This window comes from Lissotriton helveticus, chromosome 10, assembly GCF_964261635.1.
Source record: "Lissotriton helveticus chromosome 10, aLisHel1.1, whole genome shotgun sequence".
In the NCBI taxonomy this organism is placed as follows: Eukaryota; Metazoa; Chordata; class Amphibia; order Caudata; family Salamandridae; genus Lissotriton; species Lissotriton helveticus.
In genome coordinates, this window is record NC_136071.1 from 781132062 (window position 1) to 781158672 (window position 26611).

General features: G+C 47.2%; 1 protein-coding gene across 2 annotated transcripts in view; it reads left to right on the top strand.

Moving 5' to 3' along the window:
- KIF5B (kinesin family member 5B) overlaps nt 1-20373 on the top strand; it is a 795256-nt gene extending 774883 nt beyond the window's left edge. For both annotated transcript variants that reach the window (XM_078663342.1, XM_078663343.1), the window contains exon 26: nt 17728-20373. In XM_078663342.1, the coding sequence (XP_078519468.1) occupies nt 17728-17734 (7 nt within the window). In that variant the 3' untranslated portion in view covers nt 17735-20373. The remainder of the gene's footprint in view (nt 1-17727) is intronic.
- The last annotated feature ends 6238 nt before the right edge of the window (nt 20374-26611 follow it).

Sequence of the window (26611 nt, forward strand, 5' to 3'; positions counted from 1 at the left end):
TCACTTTACCACCTCTACCTTCTTCTGATGAAGAGGAGGAAGTAGTAGGAGAAGAGGAAGGACAGCAGGAGGAAGGAGAAATTCAGGATGATGAATGGAATAACTGTCATTCCGGATCCGGCATCCCCTGACCGGGCACAGGCGGAGTCACCCCCAGAGGATATTGGGGGGTTTCATAATATTGTGGAAAGAGCTGCGGCACGGTTTAAAATCGAAATGACCACGCAAACCCAGGATTGCTTCCTGTATGACTTCAAAGAGCCATTCAAGAAGATTGTACGATCCATCCCTATCATTGAGTATGTCTGGGATCAAGGGGTGAAGATAATGCAGAACCCCTCATCTCTGATTCCAGTTCCGCCCAGACTTGACAAGAAATATAAGGCCCCAGCCACGGCTCCGGCATGCCTTATAGACCAAACGAAACCGGACTCTTTTATTACGCAGGCTGCACAACGTGTCTAGTAATCCGTCGGCAGCATTGACTGCTCCACCGGATAAGGAAGGCCGTAAACTTGATAATATTGGTAAAAGTTTTCGTCCATGTCGGCCCTTTCTATCCGGGCGGCAAATTCCATGGCCCTCTTAGGACGATACAATCGCCAGATGTGGGCGGATATTGCCCCATATTTAGGAGCAATACCAGAGGACCAGAAGGAGCAGGCAAAGAAGATACTCCTTGAGGGCGAGCGATCTGCCTCGGAAATGATAGATGTGGCGATGGATATAGCCTCTAGAGCAGAGGTCTTCAAACTGTGGGGCGCGCCCCCCTGGGGGGCCGTGGCTTTGTTCCTAGGGGGGCGCAAATGACTGTGTAAATACTTGTAAATGAAGATGGCCTGGAAGTGCGACTTTATTTATCGCCTTTCAAGGCTGTCTTTATTTACATCCAGCAGGTAAAGGTCATATAAAACTATGGCAACTGTTATTCTTCGTGCCATGGTGGCGTGTTCAAAGACGTGGCTAAAAAGAACAACATTTCCTGGAAATATTTGGTGATTATTTCACATTTAGCCAGCTGGATATAAAATAATGCACATATCGTAAACGAAAAATAAATGCAAATTAATGTGGTCCTTGGAAACGCTTTCTTTTATATTATCAAACCTCAGTTCATGAATGCGATCACTACAGTTGTCTGTGAAACCAGGGAATCAGACAATTGAATCCTGCTTGGCATAGTGTGGAATCTTGACTTTTGTATTTACAATTCTGTGAAGTTCCAGTCTGTAACATAAAGCGCTGTGAATAAGCAAATCATTATTTACATTTTTTATTAAACACTGTATAAGCAAGGCTGCTTGATATAGGTGCCGGAAAGGATGAAATTATGTGGCAGAGTTGACTAAATTATGCCGTGGAAAAAAAGCCAACACAAGTGGCTTAATACAGTACTTTTTGTGATAGTGTTTCTTCATTATTTTATCAATTTTACACATGCTGGCACTGTGTGGGCAGATGTTTCACCTCATTAATGCCAGATTAACACCCAAATTCAGCAATAAGCACCAGAAAGCTGGCTGTCAACCTTAGCGATGAGTCTTTCACTGCGTGGCAACCTGTGTTGTTGTCTTTTTAGTAACTAAACCCCATTCTGATAGATACATCTGCCGTGTGGATTCCTCACCTTGTGAATACCCCTTGCGTCAGCAACATTCGGAAATTCTTTTTTTCGTAGCCTCGCGCCGACGTGGACTCCTGACGTCATAGAGACACGACCTCGCTCGCGACTCCGCTGACGTCACCGACGCCTATAATAGGCCCACGCCGGCGTGATGACATCAGTTCCCTTTTTTCCGCGTCGTCGACGCTAACGGTTTCGGGATACTCTGTAGCCTTAGTACAGTGTTACTTTATTTCCTCGATTCTCCATTCTCAGATATTTGTGTTCTATTGTCATGTCGACAAAGAAGACCGGGTTTAAGGCTTGCAGAGAATGTGGGAAGATGATGTCCGTTACGGACCCTCACCAGGACTGCATCTGGTGTTTAAGTTCGGATCATGACGTCGATGGATGTTCATCGTGTCAAAAGATGAATCCGAAGGCTCTCCGTGAAAGAGAATCCAAGCTTCTTGTGGCCAGGCTTGAGGCGAGTAAGGTGAAAAGATCATCGGAGCACTCAAAGAAGTCGAGGTCGAGATCCAGGTCGAGGTCTCGGGAGGCGTCGGCTTTAGAAGTCTTCGTCCGGTCACACCCCTGGTTCTCACAAGAAGCACAAGAAAAGGAGGCATGGTTCCCATCATCATTCTAGATCGAAGTCTCCCAAGAGGATGAGGTCGAAGGTGATTCCTCTTCAGGTGTCGGATCGAGAAGGTGAGGCTTCGCCTTCGGAGTCGGTGGTCCAGTCTCCGATTCCAGTTGCGGATCCGTCCCCGGCTCCGTCCCCGGATCCGTCCCCGGCTCCATCTCCGGCTCCGGAGGACACAGTTGGGGTTCCTGTTGAGGAGGAGGTTTCGAATCCTGTTGAGGAGACAGATTCGAACGTGCCACGAGGTCGACCTGAGCATCCACCATTCCCGGCTCCAGGTCAGGACCCCTCTGCGTTTTTAAACGCGATGTATGGTGTCTTCTCGAGGTCGTGGTACCCCTCTGGAGCACCTTCGGGTCCCATGGGTCCAATGGCTTTCAATTTGGGTGTTCCACACTCATATGCTCCAGCACCCTTCATGCCGTATATGCCGGCTCCGACTCCGTTGTGGCAGTACCAAGCTCCACCGAGGTCGACGCCGGTGTCGACACCGGCTCGGCCGAAGTCGACGACTCCGGTCCCGTCGTCACCGGCTCCTTTGGATTCTATGGGGCGGCCTTCCAAGCCCTCGGATTCGGTTCCGAAGTCGACTCCGGCGCCGTCGAATTCGGCTTTGGATTCGACCGCACTTTGAGTGAAGATGAGATCTCGTAGAGAAGCTCAACGACTTCTGGATGAACAGAGGGTTGATGAATCATCTTCTGAAGTGGAGGAAGGTGAGCTGGAGGGGAGTTGTTTTGAAGACCTGGCGGATGCTAGTGGTCTCGAGTTTTCTCCAGAGTGGTCGTTGCCTTCAGGACCTGATGCTCCCTCCAGGGATGTTCAACCTTATCATGTTGTCATGAAGAAGGCAGCAGGACTTTTGGGTTTGATTTTGCCTTCTGTCGAGTTTAAGTCGAACTTGTTAACAGAGGTCCTCCATTCTCCAAGCTCGTCGGTGGAACCTTTGCTACCATTTAATGACGCTTTAAAGTTTCCCATCATGGAGGTTTGGAAGAAGCCCTTTTCTGCTCCTGCAGTTTCGAAAAGTGTGGCAAGGAGGTATAGAGTGGCTCCTGAGGATCCTGCTTTCTTATCTTCTCATCCTTCCCCTGAGAGTTTGGTAATTCAGGCCGCTTGCTCTAAAAAGTCTGTTGGGGCTTTTCCGCAAGTACCTGCCGACAAAGAGGCCAAGAAGCAGGATCAAGTGGCGAAAAAGGTTTTTTCTTCGGCCAGTATGGCTTTGAAGTCTTCTAACGCCACTTGCCTTATGGGAAGATACATTCATGCTCTTATGGACTCTATGCGTTCATTGGTCCCAAAGGTTCCTGAGGAAAGTAGAAAAGACTTTGAAGAAGCTTTGTCTGACTCTCAGGCGGCGGCTCGTCAGGTCATCCAAAGTGGACTTGATACTACGGATTCTGTGGCAAGGATCATGGGCACGGCGGTTGCCACGAGGCGTTCAGCCTGGTTAAATTCTTCTGATTTTTCAACTGATGTGCAGTCTGCATTGTTGGATTTGCCCTTCGATGGTGTGGGGCTTTTTGGAAAGAAAGCAGACACGGCCTTGGAAAGATTCAAGGACAGCAGGGCAACTGCTAGGTCTCTTGGCCTTCAGGTCAGGGGCGCAAAGACCAGGAAATTTAGAGGATTTGGCCGCTCTTCCTTTCGGTCGTATAGACAAGGCCAGCAGCAGCAGCAACAGCAGCAGCAGCAGAATACCTTATATAGGTCTTACAGAGGAAAGCAGAGGGCACGTCCTCGAGGGCGTCAAGCCTCCTCCTCCTCCACCTCTTCCAACCCCCCAGCCACAGAGAAGCAGCCCTAGCTCCGCCATTCAGGATCATGTAGGCCCAGTGGGGGGTCGGCTTACCCACTTTCTACGAGATTGGGAATCGGTTACATCAGATCTTTGGGTTCTCAATCTCGTAGAAAATGGGTATGCCCTTCCCTTTCGGGAATTTCCTCCCAATTACCCTCCTTGCCAGGGGTATTGCTCAGAGGAACATCTGTTACTCCTTCAGGAGGAAGTCCAAACTCTATTGAGAAAAGGTGCGATAGAGGTGGTCCCAGAGCAGGAAAGGGGTCAGGGATGCTACTCCCGGTATTTCCTGATTCCCAAGAAGGATGGCAGGCTTCGTCCAATCCTAGATCTCAGGATCTTGAATTTTTATCTGAAGCAGGAGAAATTCAAGATGCTCACCCTTGCTCAGGTTCTTCAGGCTCTGCTGGAAGAAGACTGGATGGTGTCGCTCGACTTGCAGGATGCGTATTTTCATATTCCGATCCTGAAGTCGCACAGGAGGTATCTCCGTTTTACGGTGGGGTCGCAGCACTACCAGTTTGCGGTCCTTCCGTTTGGACTTACTACTGCACCTCGAGTTTTCACCAAGGTGATGCCAGTGGTGGCGGCGCATCTCAGAAGGTCGGGGATTCCTGTATTCCCGTATCTGGACGACTGGCTGATCAAAGCGAGTCGTCGGAGAGAGTGCTTCATCATCTGCAGGAGACAACACTGTTGTTGTTCAGGTTGGGTTTTTCGATAAACGTACCCAAGTCTCACCTGGTGCCCTCCCAGCGCAACCTGTTCATAGGTGCTGTACTGGACACGACTGTATGTCGTGCATTCCCTCCCCCTCAAAGGATTCGCGACATACAGGAGATGATTCCTTTATTCTTCAATGGAGCGGTTGTTCCAGTCCTGAAGGTCCTCCGCCTGCTCGGTCTGATGGCTTCTTGCATTCTGTTGGTCAGTCATGCACGCTGGCACATGAGGGCACTCCAGTGGTGCCTCCGCAGGCAGTGGTATCAACACAACGGAGATCTCAGGGAGTCGGTGAGGATCTCCAGAGAAGCTGCAGCGGATCTGTCTTGGTGGGGCGTGGAAGGCAATCTGTCTCAAGGAAAGCCTTTTCATCTGCCTCCATCAGTGGCCTCAGTGATAACGGATGCATCCACTCTCGGGTGGGGTGCTCATCTGGGGGATCTTGAGGTCAAGGGCCTTTGGTCTCCAGAGGAAAGGTTGCTTCACATCAACCTTTTAGAATTGCGGGCGATACGTTTGGCACTCAAGGCCTTCCTTCCTTCCCTTCGCGGTCGGTCAGTCCAAGTCCTGACGGACAACACGACTGCGATGTGGTACATCAACAAGCAGGGAGGAGTGGGGTCGCAGTGTCTCTGCAGAGAGGCTCTGCGTCTCTGGTCCTGGGTTCAGGACCATCAGATTTGTCTGATGGCAAATCATCTGGCCGGGGTGTTGAACGTTCGTGCAGACAGTCTCAGTCGGCAGTTCTCTGCCGACCACGAGTGGAGGCTTCACCCGGGGGTGGTTCACGACATCTTTCAGATGTGGGGGACTCCTCGGGTGGACCTGTTCGCCACTCGCGAGAATGCTCACTGCCTGTCATTCTGCAGTCTCCAGTATCCGATGCAAGGAGCCTTGGGGGATGCGTTTCAGTTGAGTTGGAGAGGTCAACTCCTTTACGCGTTTCCTCCCATACCCTTGATTCCTCGGGTTCTGAGGAAGATTCGGCAAGACAGGGCCCAAGTCATATTGGTCGCCCCGGATTGGCCAAGAAGGGTGTGGTATACAGATCTTCTCCACCTCTCCTCTCACCCGCCGCTCCGTCTCCCTCACAGGGCAGACCTCCTCTCTCAGATGGAGGGGCAGGTTCTACACCCCCACCTCCAGACATTGCACCTTCATGCCTGGAGATTGAGCGGGGCAACCTGATTTCCTTTTCCCTCCCATCTGACGTTGTGGATGTCATCTTGTCAGCCAGGCGTGACTCCACTAAGTCCGTCTATTCTTATAGATGGGCGAAATTTGTCTCGTGGTGTGGGGAAAGGTCTATCGATCCTTTGAAGGCCCATTTGTCTCACGTTCTCCAGTTTGCCCTTTCTCTGGCTCAGCAGGGTCTTGCTGTTGCCACGGTGAAAGGTTATCTTTCTGCGCTGTCAGCTTTTCTCTGTTTGCCTGACCAGCCTTCTCTTTTTAAGTCACCTGTGGTTTTAAGGTTTTTAAAGGGACTTATAAATATGTTTCCTCCTGTCCCTTTTATTGTGCCTCAGTGGGACTTGAATCTGGTCTTGACCTTTTTGATGGGTGCTCCTTTCGAGCCTCTCCACAAATGTCCCTTGAGGCTTCTTACCCTTAAAACAGTCTTCCTCGTTGCAATAACCTCGGCAAGGAGGGTAAGTGAGCTTCAAGCTCTTTGTCACAAGCCCCCTTTCTTGTCCATACATGCTGATCGAATGGTTCTCAGGACCAGGGCTGCTTTTCTGCCTAAGGTGGTAACTCCCTTCCACCTAGGGCAGTCCATTACTTTACCTTCCTTCTATCCTCCCCCTCACCCTTCTAAGGAGGAAGAGAGACTGCACCGTCTGGACCCTAAGAGGGCGGTGTCCTTTTACTTTGACAGATCCAAGGACTTTCGTTTGGAAGACCAGCTCTTCGTTGGATTTGCTGGCTGCAAGAAAGGAAGAGCAGTCCATAAGAGAACTTTGTCCAGATGGATCGTCCTCTGCATAAAGATCTGCTACTCTTTGGCCGGTAAGGAACCACCAGAGGGTATAAGGGCTCATTCTACTAGAGCTAAGTCTTCTACCTCAGCATTGGCCAGAGGTGTGCCTGTAGAAGATATTTGTAGAGCGGCGACTTGGTCTTCCCTCCACACTTTCGCGAAGCATTACTGCTTGAACTCCAAAGTGAGGAGGGACGGTCACTTTGCGCGCTCTGTCCTTCAGGATTTCCTGGTCTAGAAGAGTGGACACCCTCCTCCGGAAGTGGGGACTGCTGTGGGACTCTATTCACAAGGTGAGGAATCCACACGGCAGATGTATCTATCAGAAGAACAAGTTACTTACCTTCGGTAACGCTTTTTCTGGTAGATACTATATCTGCCTGTGGATTCCTCACTGACCCACCGCCTCCCGGTTGTCCACTCTTCTATGCTGGAGTTACTGTAATGTAATGTATATATATTTTGTTGTCAAGGAAATGTTCCAATTGCTTTCCTGCTTTTGCTTAACACTGTGTGTTTTGCCTTGATTATTGTGTACTATGTATACTTGTATATTTCTACTGTCATTGGTCCGTCCGTGTGCCTCGATGGCACGGAAAAAAGGGCGGAACTGATGTCATCACGCCGGCGTGGGCCTATTATAGGTGTCGGTGACGTCAGCGGAGTCGCGAGCGAGGTCGTGTCTCTATGACGTCAGGAGTCCACGTCGGCGCGAGGCTACGAAAAAAAGAATTTCCGAATGTTGCTGACGCAAGGGGTATTCACAAGGTGAGGAATCCACAGGCAGATATAGTATCTACCAGAAAAAGCGTTACCGAAGGTAAGTAACTTGTTCATTAGCTTTGTTTTACTGTCTTTTCCTGATTATGTTGGGGCCCACTATTGTTAACATTGTTTTGCAAGTGTTGCTTTGGGCCTCAGACCAATGGCCCAAGAGAAGGCAAAATGTAATCATGGGACACACATTAGCTTAGGCCTCAGAGAGATGACAGAGTGGGGAAAGGGGCAAGATGGAGGCCCATTTTTTCAATAAAGGGCAGAGAAGAACGCCACTTCACAAAGCAGTTGATCTCATTACTAAAGTAGATGCAGTGGCCCTCAGGCCCAGGAGTGACAGGCCCACTGCATAACAATTATGACTGCCTTCATTTATAAAAGAGGAGTGTAGGCTTTTCTTCCTAGCATTAGCGCTGGGGGCACCATTGCTGCAAAGTGGTGGACAACATGCCAGAGCTCATTTTATTCTGAAAGGGACAGCAAATCTGGTCCAAGAATGGAGTGAAGGTCATGCATAGTGAGGAAGAGGTGAACAAGGCACATCACACAGTCTGCTACTCAAGGCTACAGCTATCATTATTGCTACATGTGCAGTTGCATTGGGTCTCAGGAGTGTGAGGAGCTCACAACACCCCAAGTATCAGAAGTTGTTTTATTGCTTGATATATTTACATGGGTCATATTTAGTGTGGATCATCAGTTGCAGAAAAAGTACTCTTGAAATGGTAATCCCACCCCCTGCACTCGTCCTGGATCTTTCCACTACCACAAGTAATGACACAGTTTTGGAGGGGGGCCTCACTTGAAAACATTTTGCTAGTGGGGGCTCACAGCAAAAAAGTTTGAAGACCTCTGCTCTAGAGGATTTAGACAGATGGCAGGGGCAGCTGTCCTAAGGCGCCAGGGGTGGCTTAAAGCCACATCGTTCCGCCCTGAGGTACAAACCAAAGTTCTGGACATGCCGTTCGATGGAATACAGCTCTTTGGGGAGCATATAGATGAGATGCTGCAGGGTATCAAAAAAGATACCGAGACCGCGAAAGCCCTGGGTACCCTCCAGTATAAGAATACTTCCTTTCGGGGCTCCAGAGGGAGAGGACAACAGACAAGAGGTGGCTATCAGGGATACAAAACCTCCTATGGCTCCTCACAGCAGTACAAGCCTCAATACCAGCAGAGAACAACAATACAGGCTTGGCTTAAGCGCAGTAAGGCTGCGCCAGATATATTATCAACAAAACAATTGCCAATACTGCTCAGCTTTTTTCAACTTTTTTAGATATACAGTGAGGAATTAAACTCTCATCTATATAGACCACTCGTACAGTCTAGAATTCAATCATAGAAAAACTTTTTATTATTTTGGTTTTTATTATTCGCCTTCAATTTGAATTAATTACTCTCATTTAGCAAAAAGAGGGGTTTTTTTTGTTTAACATTTTTCTTTAAGTGAAACAACCTTCATTTATTCATAAAGCAAGGGAAAAACTCATAATAATTAAAACTATGTGGAAATATTTACAAACGGGTGAGAGTGCAAATGTGGAAGAAGAAAAACATCCATACATTCAACCGCTAAATTCTCAATCAATTACATACAGCACCAGGTAAACTGCATACATACCAAATAGAAAAGATTTTGTGTGAGGGAGAAGGGGGAGCCCTGTGCTGTTTTTTATTTTTAGGGCAAGGAACGGAAAACTACACAAACTATTTATCAAATATTTCTCATTTACAAAAAACCTATGTATATATCATTAGGCCATCAGACACTTTATTCACAATTATTTACATTTAATCAGTATTCCACTGATTAGCCTACATATAGACACTACATATGATGAAAAACTTAGATGAGAAAATACAGGTGGTCGACGCGTTTCGAATCCCCAAAAGTAATGGGATTCTTCTCAGGACCATATATGAAATTAATCTGAAAGACACAAATATGTACACCATTCTGTCAATTTAAATTATCGAGTGATACTCAACTTAATGTTCAGTCCAGACTATACTCAGAAAGTACCTGATTCACTTGTGTCGACTTGTGAATAGACAAACTGCAAGAGAAATTAAGTGGATAGGCTGTCAGTTTTTCAGTGATGCACAACAGTTATATAAACAAAGGCGACGAGTAATGCTACTCACTGTGTGGAATGGAGACTGTTATTTCGTAATTTTTTCCAGAATTGCTCAGCACGATGTTTTATCGTTTTTGAAAGTCATCGTGTTCTGTATTATTTCATTTCATTTTTCAGGCTTCTCACACCTATGAGGCAGAAAAATGGAGTAGATGGAAGGCTAAGTTCGACATATTTTCTAAGAAATCAAAACCACTAATCGCGAGTGACCGCAAGTGGCTGCGGCTGAAGTGAATGAGAATGATCAATGCGGCGTGTGATAACGGCTGGGTCACAGTTCGTAAAGACACGGCATGTGTAATACTGCTGGTTACTTCTGTCCTGAATTTTAATCGATAAAACGAATTAGTCCTAAAGACGGGTTTCAACTGGAAAAGACATGTACCTTTGAAATCGGTGCGTGGAGTCTCCTTCAGGCTAAGATTTGAAAGCCGTGTTTGACTTCCGGTTCGGCGTGAATAAATCCAGTGGCATGACGGGCTATTGGAATTCTGGGGTTTGTAGTATGTAGTTTAAACGCCGTGATTGGACCACAATATGCATATTATTTTTCGAAGACGACAAATTCTTCTGTAGCTGGTTTTACAGGGGTGCTAGTGTTGTATCACTTCAGTTGAAACTTCAAAAGAGTCTACTTTCACATACTGATTCACAAGAGTCACAGACAATTCCTGAGATTTGTGGTGGCGGGACGGCACTACCAATTCATAGTGTTACCATTTGGCCTGAAGTCGGCACCACGTATTTTTACAAAATGCCTGTCTCCTGTGGCAGCGTACCTTCGCCAACTCCATCACCAGGTTTTCCCCTACTTGGACGACTGGCTCGTCAAGGCTCCTACTCTGATAGGCGTAACCAGATCTTCCAACGCCTGTCTTCAACTCTTCGAGAGCCTAGGACTTACGCTCAACCAGGAAAAGCCTGTCCTTCAACCATCGCAACGTCTCACTTTGCTGGGAGCAACTCTGGACACGCACCAGGGAAAGGCCTTCCCTTCACTGGAGCGTCAAATCAAACTGAGGTCTCTAGCAAGCCGAGTTCGGACCAAAAAGACCATCAAGGTGCGACTCTTCAAATCATTGTTGGGGATGATGTCCTCCAATATCCTACTAATTCCACACTGCCGCCTTCGTATGCGCCCATTACAAGAAGCGTTGTCTTCTCACTGGATCCAGTGTTTGGAGTCCTTCGACGATCTGATCAAAATCACGCCAGTCATGACGCAGGCCCTGCACTGGTGGCTACAAACAAAAAATCTGAACCGGGGCCTTCCTTTCTTGCTTCCAATCTCACCCCACGTAATAACAACAGATACCTCGTTGGAAGGATGGGGTGCGTTTCTTCAGGAGCTCCGGATCAACGGCCAATGGTCACTGGCAGAAAAGGAGCTGCACATCAACCTGCTCGAGTTGAGGACAGTATACCTGGCTCTTCGAGCATTCCTGCCTCGGATCAGGAACTCCCCAGTGCTTGTGAGAACCGACAACACCGCCACAATGCACTATTTGAACAAACGAGGGGGTACTCGATCGATGACGTCTCAAGAATCTCAACGAATTTGGAAATGGCTACTCCGCAACAACATTTCTCTTTGAGCCGAGTATGTCCCAGGGGCAAACAATACCTTGGCGGACTCTCTTAGCAGACAACGCTCCATTTGCCACGAGTGGGAGCTCGACCACCATGCTCTCAGCGCAGTTTTCTCCCGCTGGGGCACACCCCACCTGGACCTGTTTGCAACAGAAAGCAACGCAAAATGCCAACATTATGCAAGCTGGCTTCCCCAGCCAAGATCTCTCGGGGATGCATTTTCGATGGCATGGTGCAACGTATTTGCTTACGCATTTCCTCCATTTCCCCTGATTCCCAGGGTTCTCCAGAAAATGAAGACAGAGCACTGCACCCTGATCCTGGTAGCCCCAGCGTGGCCGCGCCAACACTGGTTTACAGATCTCCACCTTCTATCGCAGGAGCCGCCGATTCCATTCAGGCCATACCCGAATCTCCTCACTATGAACCAGGGGCAAGTCCAGCATCCAGATCCGACATCTCTCAGATTATCGGCTTGGCTCCTGAGTTCAGAGAGTTCCAGGACTTAGATATTCCTCAAGAGTGCAGAGCAGTCTTGGCCCGGGCAGACAGTACCAACAAGACGTATTCCCTTAAGTGGAAAAGGTTCTGTATGTGGTGCAAGGCTAACAAACTGCATCCGTTTTCGTCATCTCCAGCGCAGCTGCTGCCTTACTTACTTCATCTGGCTATCACGGGATTGGCCCACGCCTCAATAAAGGTCCATCTGGCGGCCATCTCTCGATTTAGGCGCTCTTCGTCTGGAACGTCACTATGGTCCAATAGACTTGTCAAGCAATTTCTGAAAGGGTTATTCAGAACATTCCCTCCAGTGACACCGTTACCACCTACGTGGAAACTCAACATTGTCTTGGCTCAGTTGATGAAACACCCCTTTGAGCCAATTCATAAAGCAGATATCAAATGCTTGTCATGGAAGACAGCTCTCTTATTGGCTCTCACGTCAGCAAGGAGAGTGAGTGAGCTTCAGGCTTTATCTATTCAGGACCCTTTCATTCAATTCAAACAGGACAGAGTCATCTTAAGGACCAATCCTAAGTTCATACCAAAGGTTCCGTCTACTTTTCATCTCAATGAACCTATTGTTCTTAAGACTTTCTTTCCGAATCCATCCACGGCAGCGGAGAGATCTCTCCCCTCTTTAGACCTGAAGAGATGTCTGAAGTTCTATATCTATAGGACGGAACTGTTTCGAAAAACCAGCCAATTATTAATTGCCTTTAATAGGCCCAGGAAGGGTCATCCATTGACAAAACAGAGTATTTCAAGGTGGATCTCTGCGGCCATCGCCTTCTGCCGCCAACAGGCAGGACATCCTCTACCTTCCAAAGTTCGGGCTCATTCAACAAGAGCAGTCTCCACTTCCATGGCGCTCTTTGCTGGGGTGCCCATTGTCGACATTTGTAGAGGGGCGACATGGAAGACGCCTCATACGTTCACCAGGCACTACTGCTTGGACTTATGAAGGATGCAGCAGTGGGACAAGCGGTGCTCCGTCATCTATTTCAGTAGAGGTGAGCCTTCTTCCTTTCATCCCACCTTCCTATTTCCTTCTTGCACATTTCTTCCTACTGATAATGTTTACAGGTTCATGGGATTGCACTAATGATAAGGTGTTATTAAGTGTCTTCCATGATGTACTAGACGAAATGTGCTGACTATTGCTTGCTACTCCGATTCAGGCATGTGAATCTATGAAAGATACCATAATACTGGATAAGAAATGCGTTACTTACCTGTAACTGCAGTTATCCAGTATTGGTATCTTTCATAGATTCACATGCAACCCACCCGCCTCCCCTGGAAGGGCTCACCTTGGTTCTCTCAGTAGGTACTACTTAGCACTGTGCTTACGAAAATCTGAGGGACTAGGGCTACTTCCATGAAGGTTCTAGAGGGTGGTAGTAGCTGATTGGCTCCTGGCCAAACTTCGGGACTTTTTACAAAAGGATAGGTTACTAATGTGAGGCCTCTGGCCTATTAGTATGTATATGTCTATATGACATTACTATTGTTATGTACCGGGGACTCCCACCCCGACGACGGGGAATGATTCAGGCATGTGAATCTATGAAAGATACCAATACTGGATAACTGCAGTTACAGATAAGTAACGCATTTCTTATCAGTCATTCCCTTATATTGAGTTGGTGCAATGGGGTGGGCTTGCAAGAGCAGGCAGAGATGTAGAGTCTAGTGAATACTCGTGCAGGAGTGCCCTTAAGAGGAGTGTCGGATGATCTTGAAAATGTGGGCGGGAAAAAATAGGAGTCGGAGGTGGAGAGTGTGGGGGAGTCAGGAGCATCAATATGTGGGAGAGAGGCTGCTTCAGATGAAGCCACTGACTATGTGGAGTCTAATGAGGATTCCCCGTCCGTGATAATCACGATGAGGAGGTGGCAGAATGGTCAGAGGAACTGAGATGTTCAGAAGGAACAGATTGGTGAATGGATAGGGTGGAAGAGTTAGATAATTGGTCAGGCCAAAGCAGGTGGGGTCGAGTTGTCTGGAGATGGCGTTGTGAGAGATATATGTGGTTGGGCGTTGAATAGGTCAGTCAAGGATAGTGCAGAGATGCGCACTTGGGTGTTTGGGGTGAAAGTGATCCCCAGAAGGTCCCAAGCGGCGGATAGGGTATCTCTGAGCTGGTCAGTAAGGGGAGTTAATTCGCTAAAAGTGGTGTTGTGGACAGCGGAATGGATAGTGCAATTGATAGTATGTGGGGGGGCGTTGGACATCACAGGTATGGAAGGTGTGAAAAGGGTGGCAAGGGGCGAGGGAGGAATACTTCTCCCTGTTTGTCTAGCAGTTGCATAGGCAAATGATAGACAAAAAATGTTGTGAATGAATGTGCGGATGTAAAGGTACGGCAAGAGGAAGGGAGGTGGAAGTAAGGGGGGGGTGTTTACCTACCTAGCAGGGTTGCAATGATAGAAGGCGGAGAGGCGTGTGAGTGCAACCCAGACACCAGCTAAATGGCGGTCAAGACACTGCTATTGTGTGATGGTGTCTGGACCAAGGAGAGGCAGGTACGGGGGTAGGATAAGGGCAACTAGGCGCTATGTTATTAGAAGCGCAATAGGCAAATAACAAAGCAACGACAAGAAAATATGAAAAACAAACATCAAACGGGACATATTCATGTAAAATAAATGATGATGTAATATAGAAAATGCATTTTGAAAAATAGGAGGTACTGTAAACAGACCTAGATATTAAATCTCACTAGAGGCCTAGAAATAGGAGCGCAGTATGGGAGAACTCGAGATCAAAAAAAGGAGAGGGAGAGAGGTGTGAACAGTTCCGAGGAGAGAGAGACCACAGGAGGTGCAAAGATGTGAAGCCGAGGAGCAGAGAGTGGGCACAAAAAAAGGGAGAGGGGAAGAGGATAGCAGCGTATATTGTAGTGTGTACAGAAAGGGGGAGAGGAGAGGGGGGCCAAGAGGAGGAGAAGGGGTGAGAGGGGGCTAGGGAGAAAAGAAAAAAGTAGAAGAGAAAAGGAGAAAGTTAGAATCTAATGACAGCGCAGCTGAGCCAGCCGGGCTGAAAACCACAACAGGGAAAGGAGGGTGAAGTCTGCGCAGTGACCACAAGTGACTTCCCCTTTAGGTGGCAGTGAAGTGCGCAGTTAAAAAAGACGACGTGTACAGAGGAAAAACAGTTTAATAAAAGAGGAAAATGTTACACCCAATCCATGCAAAATTATGTCATTAAAAGAAGAGATGAAGACAGGAGGAAGCCCGTGAAATGATCCCAAAGGACAGAATGGGTAAAGGAGGGAGGCCCACATTAAAAAGGGGGACCTGTGGCAGAAAGCACAGGCAGGATATGGAGACCACAATATGGAAAAACAAAACAGTTGAAGAAGAAGAAAATAGACAGATATAATGAAAGGGAGTGGGAAGACACCCGATCATGAGCAACGGCAATATAAATACAGTGAAGAGTCAAACAATCAATATAGCTGTAGTAATATAACCAAAATTGAGGACTTGAACCCTGTAATAAAACCAAAATGGAGGACTCGAACCCCGAACCACAAGAAAGTCAAATACAATGATAACCAGGACTCGCTGGGAGTCAATCCGAGAACATGTTAAAGCAATCACACCTCCCCCCTACAAGAACAGTCTTAGCACGAATGATCCGCGGTCGCCAGCTGATAAAGGGTAATAAATGTGCCCTTCTGGTGTGGTCACAGGCTACCGTCCCACTGCTTATCTGAGAACAATGAACACAAATGTGAGACAAAGAAATCACGTTATGGCAAAGACGGCGTGCTCAGTGTACAGAGTTAAAGGGGATTCCATGACAATGGGGGTGCTTTTCTCTACAGCGAATGCTGCTGCGGCAAGAGCTTGCTCGCTTGGGTAATGACCTTTCATGACATAGTCTAACATGCCACTGAAGTAGGCAATGGGCTTATGGCCCATGGGATATTTTTGGGTAAGCACAGCAGTCATGACTTGAGGATCACGTTTTACTATCTAATTTCCCAACCTAACATTTTGCTCGACCTATGTGGCATGAAGGTCCCTGTATAGACCCTGCGAGCTGAAATCTGGAAATGTGCTATCTTGACCATTTTTATCATACACAATCAATAAGTGATAGCCCACATATCCTTTGACACCCCTGCATATAGGCCCAAGCCAAAGCTCACTGCCTCATGTTAACATATTTGATAATATAATCTACTAGGCCCCAATGTTCTTGAACATGCATTTCTTTTGTGCTGAACACGAGGCAGCTTAGGCAACCACAGAACTATAGAAACTTTCCACAATTGCAAGACCAGCGCATCACACCCACACCGAAGACCAGCTGGTACATCCTTGACATTTCATAAGTATCATTTGCTTCATTATAATTATGAAACTTGCTCAAATGAAACCCACGACGGCATCTTGCAATGATTACACCTGTTTTTAAGTTCCGCTCTCACATATATTTTTCGAGATATCTACGCTAAAAATGTTCTTTATTTATAAATTGTGGTCAAGCATGGCCGTCCACTCGCTCAAACACCTGACCCAATTGGTCACCACTTCTGCGTTCTTAGTGTTTAGCAACACAACTGTAGGCGTGGGTCAAGCACCTGCGCCAGTATGACTCCAGTACCTACGTCAATGCGGTTTAACCGTTCTGCTTTGAACAGGTATATAGGTCCTGCACCCCACTTGGAGCTCAGAACTCTTCTGCAGTGCCTTGCCCAAGCGTGGGCTCTCCGGCCGGCCGTTTATCTGATTTGGGACTTCCAAGCCTACTCTCAGGTGGTACATCCCAATCTAGATAACCCTTTTTACTTTTTGATCTCTTCATCTATTCTCAGTTTTTACATCCTCATCCAATTCATTGCATTTAATATATCTTAAAATTGTGGTTCTTGTATGGTTGTTCTTCTCATTTAAAGTTTGCCTTATAGGATCTTGCGCATTATAAATGTGTACTTGTGTTTTATTTCTGACGGATTGAAGTCAGGTTTTTTAATATTCTTCCTCCAGCTAATGAGTTGATGAATATATTCTCTGTTGAGCTAATGCCTTAATGAATAAAAGTGCCACTTCAACGTGATTTCTTTGTCTCACATTTGTGTTCATTGTTCTCAGATATGCAGTGTGACGGTAGCCTGTGACCACACCAGAAGGGCAAATTTATTACCCTTTATCAGTTTGGCTCGGCGTTATCCATGCTGGGAAATTACCTCAGCACCCTGACATCAGTTCTTTCTTTCCGCACCAGATAGTGCTGATCCGGATTGAGCTACTCCTCAGACGCTTTTTGACTGGTCTTTTTTTTACTTTTCATCAACTTTTTGAGAATTTTCACATGGTCAGAGCATATCACCAAAGAAACCGACTGATTTCAAACCATGCGGGGCTTGTATTAGGCAAATGTCAATGACAGACTTGGTGTGTTTGTGGTGCCTGGAGCTGGGACATGACTTCAAGGCATGTGAGTACTGCTGTGCCATGCACCCGAAGGTGCTGAGAAAGGGACCCTTGAAGCTCCTCGCCGCCAGACCTCTGTTAACTTCACAACGCTCAAAGTCCCATTCACTCAGTCCCCCCCCCCCCCCCATGGTCTTCGTCACACTCTAAGTAATTGCAGAAGTCCCACAAGCACAATAAGGCAAATATATGGACATATGAAATAAATTAAGCATCCTATATGTGAAAATGTGGACAAATATATTGCTACGAGTGTTCCAGTGTCCATGCTCATGATGAGGAATTATTCTAACATGTATGACTACTTTGGAGATCCCTACGATGCAGAACCAGGAATACAAGTAGGTAACCATTTAATGCAAACTGCATGAGACGTTAGGTTAGCAAAAGTTTAAATTTTACAAGTCAGACCTTGCACCAACTGGAGCCCTACATGTTTTAAGTCGAAAGAAAGCACTGAACAATCGTGATTGTTTTTCTTTTTACTCATTCTTATTTTTTCTATTTCACATTACAGCTGCTGAATAAAGTGTGAAGAAGATTGGTTGGCATGCAGACGTAACGAGGAATAATTGTCTCAAGGGGAGTGGGTTCTTCTCTTGGGATTCTAGGCTTATTTTACAAAATGTATAAACTATACCGGGCCTGTACAGCTCTCTTGTTTATCCCTCCCCTTCCACAATTTCTGCTAATTGGTTCAACAAACCTATAGTGCAATTCTGGCGTCTTGCAAATAATGCCATGTAATTTAAAGCGTATCTGTTCATTGCAAAGTTTGTTATTCATGTCTTAAATTTAGTCTGCTCTGTGCCAAGTTGAATGTATGTTACAGGTTAAGAGAATCTTATTTGAAAATACCTTGCTTACTCTGTGTACATTTTAATGTGTAAGGACCATGGAACAATGTTGGTCTAGATTTAATATGTTTGGGGGATAACCATTAAACGCAGATACAACACTACTGTCACTGTATTAATGAAAGCAGTGACATACATTCAGGACTTGTAAGCTGACCACATAAAGCAAGAACTCAAATTCTTTTTACAGTGTCTAGATACTTTAGAGGGCTATGACAACTGCCATTTTCCCGTGAATTCTTGAAGTCACAAAATCTGTGATTTCATTTTTGGTATGACAATGCTTGTCCGCTGTTTCCAGACAATGGCAACTGCCAGGCTATTCTGTATGATAACAAACTGCAATAGTGATAATTTATGTCCTAAGGGAGGAGTCTAAATGTTTGCATTTGAACGTTTTGTCTGTCCTTTTTGATTCTGCACAGAGCATATAGCCTGGGGTGAAAATCTACTACTTAATTCAAATGAACCTTTCCACAAGGGCACAGTGTCTCTATTCATTTTTATCCATCAAATTAACATAGTTAATGCACTAGGAGTGGATGTGGTTCAGTTATCTTTTATACCTTCTAATGTATTGGTAACATGTCAACTAATTAAAGGTAGTGTTGATCAATTATGAAATTGTTTTGAAACAATCGAATAGCGAATTCAAAGACACTAAAAAAGTCTGAGGTGAAGTAGAATTTAGTATAGTTACTTAATACAAAATCTGAAACTTTCTTTCACAGAAAAGTGCATCCAATCAATCACACCACATAATTTCTACTAATTGACCATTCGTGCTATTTAAACTTATACCTAAAATCTATTTGTGCATCTAAAATGTAATAGTAATTTATTTTTCTGCAGACTACCTCCTACAGTTGTATGTTGGAAAGACTTGTAAAATAGTAATGAAAATAAAAATGTATCTCTTTTGTGGTTAGGATACATCCTAACATTTTTTTAAATAATAATCCTGGATATTTTGCCTTTTTTGCAAATTCTTTCTCTCAAAAGTGAATTGGTAATAGGCATTCTCATTTGGATATGAAAAGAATACTCCATCTTTCAAGACATCACAAACTTGATCTCCGTTTTCAAATTCCCTTCTGTTTATCAGTTTGGAAATTAGTATGGAAAAATGCAATTTAAAATATTTTATAATTGTTTTTGGACATTTACATTGTAATGTTTGCTCCTAGAGATGATGACTTCACACCCCACCTGGATTATGTGTTTCTATTCCCTTGTAAAATACTGCTATGGTTTCGCTGTTTTATAGCTCAACTTCTGTACTAAGAGTACCAGATATTATGGTTTTATTTTGGAATGAACAAGCAGCAACACATCTTGCGCGTCATGAGAATGGACCATTTCTAGGTCCTGAAATTGAAGTGTAGCAAGAATATACACTCCAGATTCAAGACCCATGAGAGTAATAGTTAAAAGCAAAATACTTTTGCTTTAGTCTAATTTGCACAGCATAAGAAGATTTGAGTTTTCCCGTTTTTGTGTTTCAGTATGCCAAAAATTCTGCTTGAGCAGTTAGAAGATAAAATAAAGAAATTAAAAACAATTTGACACGGCTACAGATATGTGACAATAAAGGCAATTAGTAATGGTGATAATCTTTATAATAAGCATATACTACAAGCTCATAATGTTATTAGTCACTATATTTTATGATGCAGTCCAAATAGAAATCCTGTTAAATTTCATACTGTACTGTTAAATACACTGTACTATTTAAACAGCTGCAGTTAAAGCATTAGCAGTTTTTATAGTGCAACACATCTCTGATTTGTGCCTATAAAGAAGCGCTTCATGAATTGAGCCTTAGCATACTTTAACTGTTCCAATCTGGATTCTCTGGAGGTCTTTAGAGTGAAACAGACATTTTTCTCTTGTGCCTCTTATATCGTAGTTTAATTTTTATCAGTAGTATGCCACCGTCACTTATGCTGTACATTACTCTGTATCAACAGTAAAATAAACTGTAACTAGCATGAAGCTTAAACTGTGCAACAATACCTTATTGGGGAAAAAAAAATTGCTGTTCCTAAAAGTTTACAAACAATAATTTATTTTACTTTCAGTCACTATTGTTATTTTTTTTTTGGCTGGGCCATGAGTTCATTTGGACATAACAATATTGCTCTGTAAGTGAAATTGTTGGTCTATATTAGTATTTTCAATGCTTTGTTCAATTTGATTTGCAGGTTTTATTGGAAGGGTTTTCCTTTTGTGTGTTACTCTAGAGCATATTTCCAAGAATGGTTTAGCAGACAAACTCAATGAAATAAAGACAAATATTTATTCAAGGTGATCAACTTAATTATTTTGATTGAAAATATGATTTTCTAGCTGCATATAGCAATATTTGAAAGTTGAACATATTTCATCTTTGAATACAATTCATTTATTCTGATGCATTTAGACATAACTGTGTCTAGAAATCCAATTTTAGCTGCCTTTTATGTGTAGCTATATTGTGATAAAATAAAGACAAAAATGTGTTCTTCAGACACCATTGTTTACTTAGTGACATAATCTGAGTATCTGAAAGAGACACGTTAGTGATAGATTCCTTACCTTAGAATATTCCCTGGCGTCAGACTGGATCCAGGAAGTTTTTCGTCAGCAGTACCCCTGCGCGTCTGTAGATTGCATTGTGCGGCTCTGCGTCGGTTGCTGGCGTCTTAAGCGCCGAGATAACGACACAGAGACTACTTAGGCGCCACCCATGCGCGCTGACGTCAGTTTATTTAACCGCGCCAGCAAGCGCAGATCCGGTTAGGGCACGTACCCTAGTTTTTGACTAACTTTTTGAGACTTTAGTCTCTCCTCCTTTTGAGTCTGACTCCTGGTGCCAAGTAGGGATGCCTGGGTTTAAATCCTGTGAGGCCTGACACCGTACTATGTTGGTGGCCGACCCCTATGGCGTTTGTCTCTACTGTCTGGAGCGCGACCATGACTCTGTCATTTCCCGACTGTCTGGCCATGGCACCAAAGGCTTTGCGGGAGCAGTCCCGACAGCTGCTGGAGGCCAGGCAGTCGTCTACGCGCCTTTCAAGGTCCAGGGGTCGCTCAAGGGACCGTCCGCGGAGCCATCATCATCGCTCCTCGGGGTCAAAGTCTTCGCCCTCGGAATTGGGTAAGTGACGTGACAAGAAGAAGTCGAAGAAGTGTGTTCGTTCTCCGACGTCCCCCCGTCGGTCTTTGGATGCGGACAAGGGGGCATGGGGTCCTTCCCCTGCAGCTCCGTTGGAGACTGGGAGTCCCGCAGCCTACCCACCTTATCCGGGTCCGTCAGCAACTCCGGCCCAGGTGCAAGACTTTCTTGCAGCCATGGACCACCTTTTCAGGCCTAGGGCTCCCGCTGGTGTACCTTCGAGCCCCACGGTCCCTATGGAGTGCCCTTGCTTGTCTCCAACGTGGTGGCTTTTGCCCCAGACCCTCAAGGTTCTCCGATGGTGGCTCCGGCCACGGGGTCCTCTGCCAGTGGCTCAGTTCGTTCCGCCCTTGCCCGAATTTCCGGGCAATTTTGCCCCGGCTTGGGACCCGAATTGGTATATGGGGCCGGATCGGCACCGGCCGGCGCCATTCCCGGGGCCGTTACTGACGCCGCTGGAGCATTTGTTTACCCCCTGGGCCTCCCTCGCCTCCGCTGCCTGTGCCTCGGGCTGCGGAGGAGGGGGATTACTGGGAGGGGTCGGAGGACCCTCTTGCACAGCAGTGCGAGTCCAAACATGAGTGGGCGGAGGAATCCGAGGATGCAGGTGGCCTTGACCTCTCCCCTGAGCCGGTTTTTATGTCTCCTCCCGCTGTCATGGAGGAAGGCGCCACTTATTCTGTGGTGCTCTGTAGAGCTGCTGAGGCCCTTGTCCTCGATCTGCCTACTGTCACTCATATGGCAAACCTCCTTACTAAAGTGCTTCAGCCGGCGGAAAGTTCTATGAAAACTCTGCTTCCGTTCAGTGAGGCCTTTTCGGACGTTTTGATGGGCACCTGGTCTAGACCAGCCACAGTGGTTCCTGTGGTTAAGAATGTGGCCCGGCTTCATCACCCGGCACCGGATGACCCTGCCTTTTTAACTAACCATCCGACTCCGGAGAGCCTGGTCATTCCGGCTTCCACCTCCCAAAGTGCGTTCCCAACCGCCCCACCTGATAAGGAATTGGAAAAAGCTGGAGCAATTTGGAAAAAGATTGTTTTCCTCTGCCAGCCTGGGGCTGCGGTCAGTCAACACCGCGTGCCTTTTAGGCCGCTACTCTCACGCGGTGTGGGACACAGTGGCGCAGACGCTGCCCCAGTGCCCGGAAGAGGTTTGAGCTATATTTTCCCAAACTGTTGCAGAGGGGAAGGATGCCGCTAAGTTCGCCATTCGGTGTGGGCTGGACACCGAGGATTCTTTGGGGAGCGCGATCTCCACGACAGTGGCCCTGCGTCGCCACGCCCAGCTGCGGTCGACTGGGTTTTCGGGGCACGTCCAGATTTCCCTCATGGACATGCCTTTTGATGGTACTTGCCTGTTTGGCGATAAGGCAGACAGTGCGCTGGAGCATTTCAAGGACTCTCGGGCTACGGCCAAGTCCTTGGGTCTCTCCACCACACACAGGGCCACGTCTACCTTTCGTTCCTTTCGTGGCCACGGAAGAGGCGCCCCTGTCTGCTTGTTCAGTAGAAGCCTGCGCAGAACCAAACTCAATGAGGGCGTGGAGGCCGCCGTGGCAGCACAGGGGGCCAGTGTGACGATCAGTCCACCTCTGCTCCCGCAGCATCCGCCTCAAAGCCTTCCTAGTCCGAGCTTTGGGGTGCACCCCACGCCAGTGGGCGGCAGGATTCGACATCACCTCCCCCACTGGCGTTCTGTCACTTCCAACAGGTGGGTGCTGCAAATCATCCGGAGGGGTTACTCCCCTCCCCTTCTAGTGAACTCAGCCTTGCCGCCTCAGTTCCACCACATGTCGGTGGATCACTTTGCGCTTCTCCAACAGGAAGTCTTGGCCAAGGGGGCCATCGAGCGCGTTCCTGGGCCCGAAGTAGGACATGGTTGTTATTCCCACTACTTTCTGGTCCCCAAGGACGACAAAGGGGGCTTGCGCCCCATCTTGGACCTCAGGAACATCAATCGCTTCCTCCGGAAGGAGAAGTTCAAAATGTTGACTCTGGCCCAAGTCTTGGCTACCCTCGACCCTGGAGGCTGGATGGTAGCGTTGGACTTGCAGGACACCTATTTTCACATCCCCGTCCTGCCGGCCCACCGGCAATACCTGCGATTCACAGTAGGCCTGGAGCATTTTCAGTTTGCCGTACTCCCCTTCGGCCGTACCAGCGCCCCCCCGGTTGTTCACGAAAGTGATAGCGATTTGTTGCAGCTCACCAGCGCAGGTCAGTCTTCCCCTACCTCGACAAATGGTTGAAGGCGGGCTTGCCCCAGGCAGTTGTCACCCACCTTCAGACTACGTCTGACCTCCTGCATTTGCTGGGGTTCTCCATCAACGTGCCGAAGTCGCACCTGAGTCCCTCTTAGAAGCTCCCCTTTATCAGAGCGGTTCTGGATTCGACGCGGTTTTGGTTTATCCTCCCGAGCTGAGAGTTCGGGATATTCAGCCTATGATTCCGATCTTTCAGCCTCAGTCAGGATGACCCTCCAGCTCCTGGGCCTGATGGCTTCCTGCATCCTGATAGTGCAACATGCCAGGTGGCATATGCAGACTTTGCAGTGAGACCTGAAGTTTCAGTGGGCACAGCATCAGGACAACCTGTCCGATCATGTCCAGATTTCGGAGGGCACTGCACGGCAATTGCAGTGGTGACTCACGAATCGCGATTGGGTCAATGGCAGATCTCTCTCCCTTCCCCAACCGGAGCACACAGTGGTGACTGATGCGTCCCTCCTGGGCTGGGGCGGCCATTTGGGAGAGGCGGAGATCAGAGGCCTCTGGTCTCCGGCGGCGACCCGGCTCCATATCAACCTTTTGGGGCTTCGGGCGATCCTTCAAAAGAGGAAGAGAGGCTCCACCGTCTGGACCCAAAACATGTGCTCTCATTCTATCTGAAGCTGACACAACAGTTCCAGGTGGATGAACAACTCTTTGTTGGCTACGTGGGCGCCAAAGAAGGTCGGGCCATGCACAAATGTCCCATCTCTCGGTGGGGTGTTCTGTGCACAAAAGCATGTTACTCGTTGGCCAAGAAGGAGCCTCCTGTGGGGCTGCGGGCCCATTCTACCAGGGCAACGGCAGCCACTTCTGCCTTGGTACGCAGCGTTCCCTTACAGGACATTAGTCAGGCAGCTACGTGGGCCTTGCTGCACACATTTACCAAGCATTATTACCTTGACGTTCAAGTCCGGAGAGACTGCTTTTTTGGCTGTTCTGTTCTCCGTGACTTTCTTGTTCGCAGACCCACCACCGGGGTTGGTATTGCTGGGGTATCTATTCTAAGGTAAGGAATCTATCACTAATGTGTCTCTATCAGATGCACAAGTTACTACTTGTGTAACAATATATCTGTAGGAGACGTTAGTTAGTGATAGATTCCTTACCGCCCCACCCATCCTCCCCATTCTGTGACCTGACTTCTAGGGTTAAGGTCATCCCTTTCAGGGCCCTAGTTTAATGGCACCAGTGGTCAGTTTCTTACATGGCTCTGCGTTCCTGGCGCGGAAAGTCGTGTACAGAACTGACGTCAGTGCGCATGGGTGTCACCTAAGTAGTCTCCATGACGTCATATCGGCGCTTAGGACGCCAGCGACGGACACAGAGCCATACGACGCTACCTACCGACGCGCAGGGGTACTGGTGACGAAAAACGCTCCGGATCCAGTCTGACGCCTAGGGATATTCTAAGGTAAGGAGTAACCCTGGGCGTCCGATTCGGCTTCGCCCACGGAGTAGGCGTAGTGTTGCTTTCTACGCATTTTGAGTAGACAGCGTAGCCGGCAACACAACGCCCACTCCGTGTGCGTAGCCGAGTCGGCCACCACCCGCCTCCCTCCCGCCCTCCCCTAGATACATTATTTAAGCAACTACCCTGAATAAAACCATTTTAAAGCACTTACCTTGTCCGGGGCTCCCTCTTTGAATAGCGTCCTTTCCTGGAAACAAATGCGCATGCGCGGTCGCCCGCGCATGCGCATTTCTCGGGAGAAATGCGCATGCGCGGCCGCCCGCCATGCGCATTGGTATCCAGGAAAGGACGCTATGCAAAGAGGGAGCCCCGGACGAGCCCCGGACAAGGTAAGTGCTTTAAAATTGTTTTATTCAGGGTAGTTGCTTAAATAATGTATGTAGGGGAGAGCGGGAGGGAGGTGCGAAGTGGGGCTACGCGGAGTGCGGGAGTGGGCGTAGCTTCTCGCCCACTCCGCAGAGCCCCACTACGCCCAGGGTTAGTAAGGAGTCTTATCACTAACTAATGTCTCTTACAGATATATTGTGTTATGTTATGTTATGTTATGTTAAAAACATTTATTAAGCGCGCATACACCAACGGTTTCTTGGCGCTCAGATAGGGATCACGGCAGTGGCAAGGAGAATGCTTAATAAGTATATGCTTGAGTGAACAACCAAGTCTTTAGCTGTTTCCTGAACTGGGCAAGGGAAGTCAAAGACCTAATCTGCGCCGGGAGGGAGTTCTAGAATTGTGGAGCAAGGACAGAAAACCTTAGTCCGCCATACTTCATCCGTTTGGCTGAAGGAGTTTCCAGCAGATTCATGTGGGAGGATCTGAGATTTCGAGAGGGAGTGTGGCGGTGCAAGCGGGCCGAAATGAAAGCCGGACCGTGGCAATGTATTTCTTTAAAAATGGTGCAACCCATCTTAAAGGCACATCGCTTACTCACTGGAAGCCAATGAAGGCTTTTCATTAATGGGCTGACATGATGCCATTTAAGCTGATGAAAAATCAGCCTGGCCGCCGTGTTCTGAACTAGTTGGAGGCGCCTCAGTTGGTAGGCCGGAATGCCAACATACAATGAATTGGCATAATCCAGGGGCGAGATCAGAAGGGCAAGACTGGCCAAAATCATAGTGGCTTCCCTGCTCAGGAATCTGCTGATCTTCTTTATTCTACGCAGCTGAAAGAAACCAGCAGAGACCACCAAGCTTATCTGAGCCTTCATGGACAAGTCATTACTGATAATGACCCCCAGACTCTTAGCAGAGGCAGCTGGCACAGGGGGATTACCTAGTTTAGGTAGCCAGAAACTGGAATGGCATGGATTTGCTGACCCACCTGTAAGAATCCGCTCAGTTTTCTCCGGGTTCAGCTTCAACTGGTTGTTGTTCATCCAGTCACTTATAAAAGCCATTGTGTCTTGAACATTAGACTCAGATGCGGCAGAAAAGCTAACATTTAACACCAGTTGAAGATCGTCTGCGTAGTTAAAAATTCCAACATTCCTTTCTCACAGTGAGTGAATTAAAGGTAGAAGATAAATATTAAAAAGGAGTGGGGAAAGAAAAGGGCAATGGGGAACCCCACAGGTAATATCTCTTTTGTTGGAAGAAAAATTGGCAAGGCGCACCGCACCGCTTGGGACCGGTTGCTCAGAAA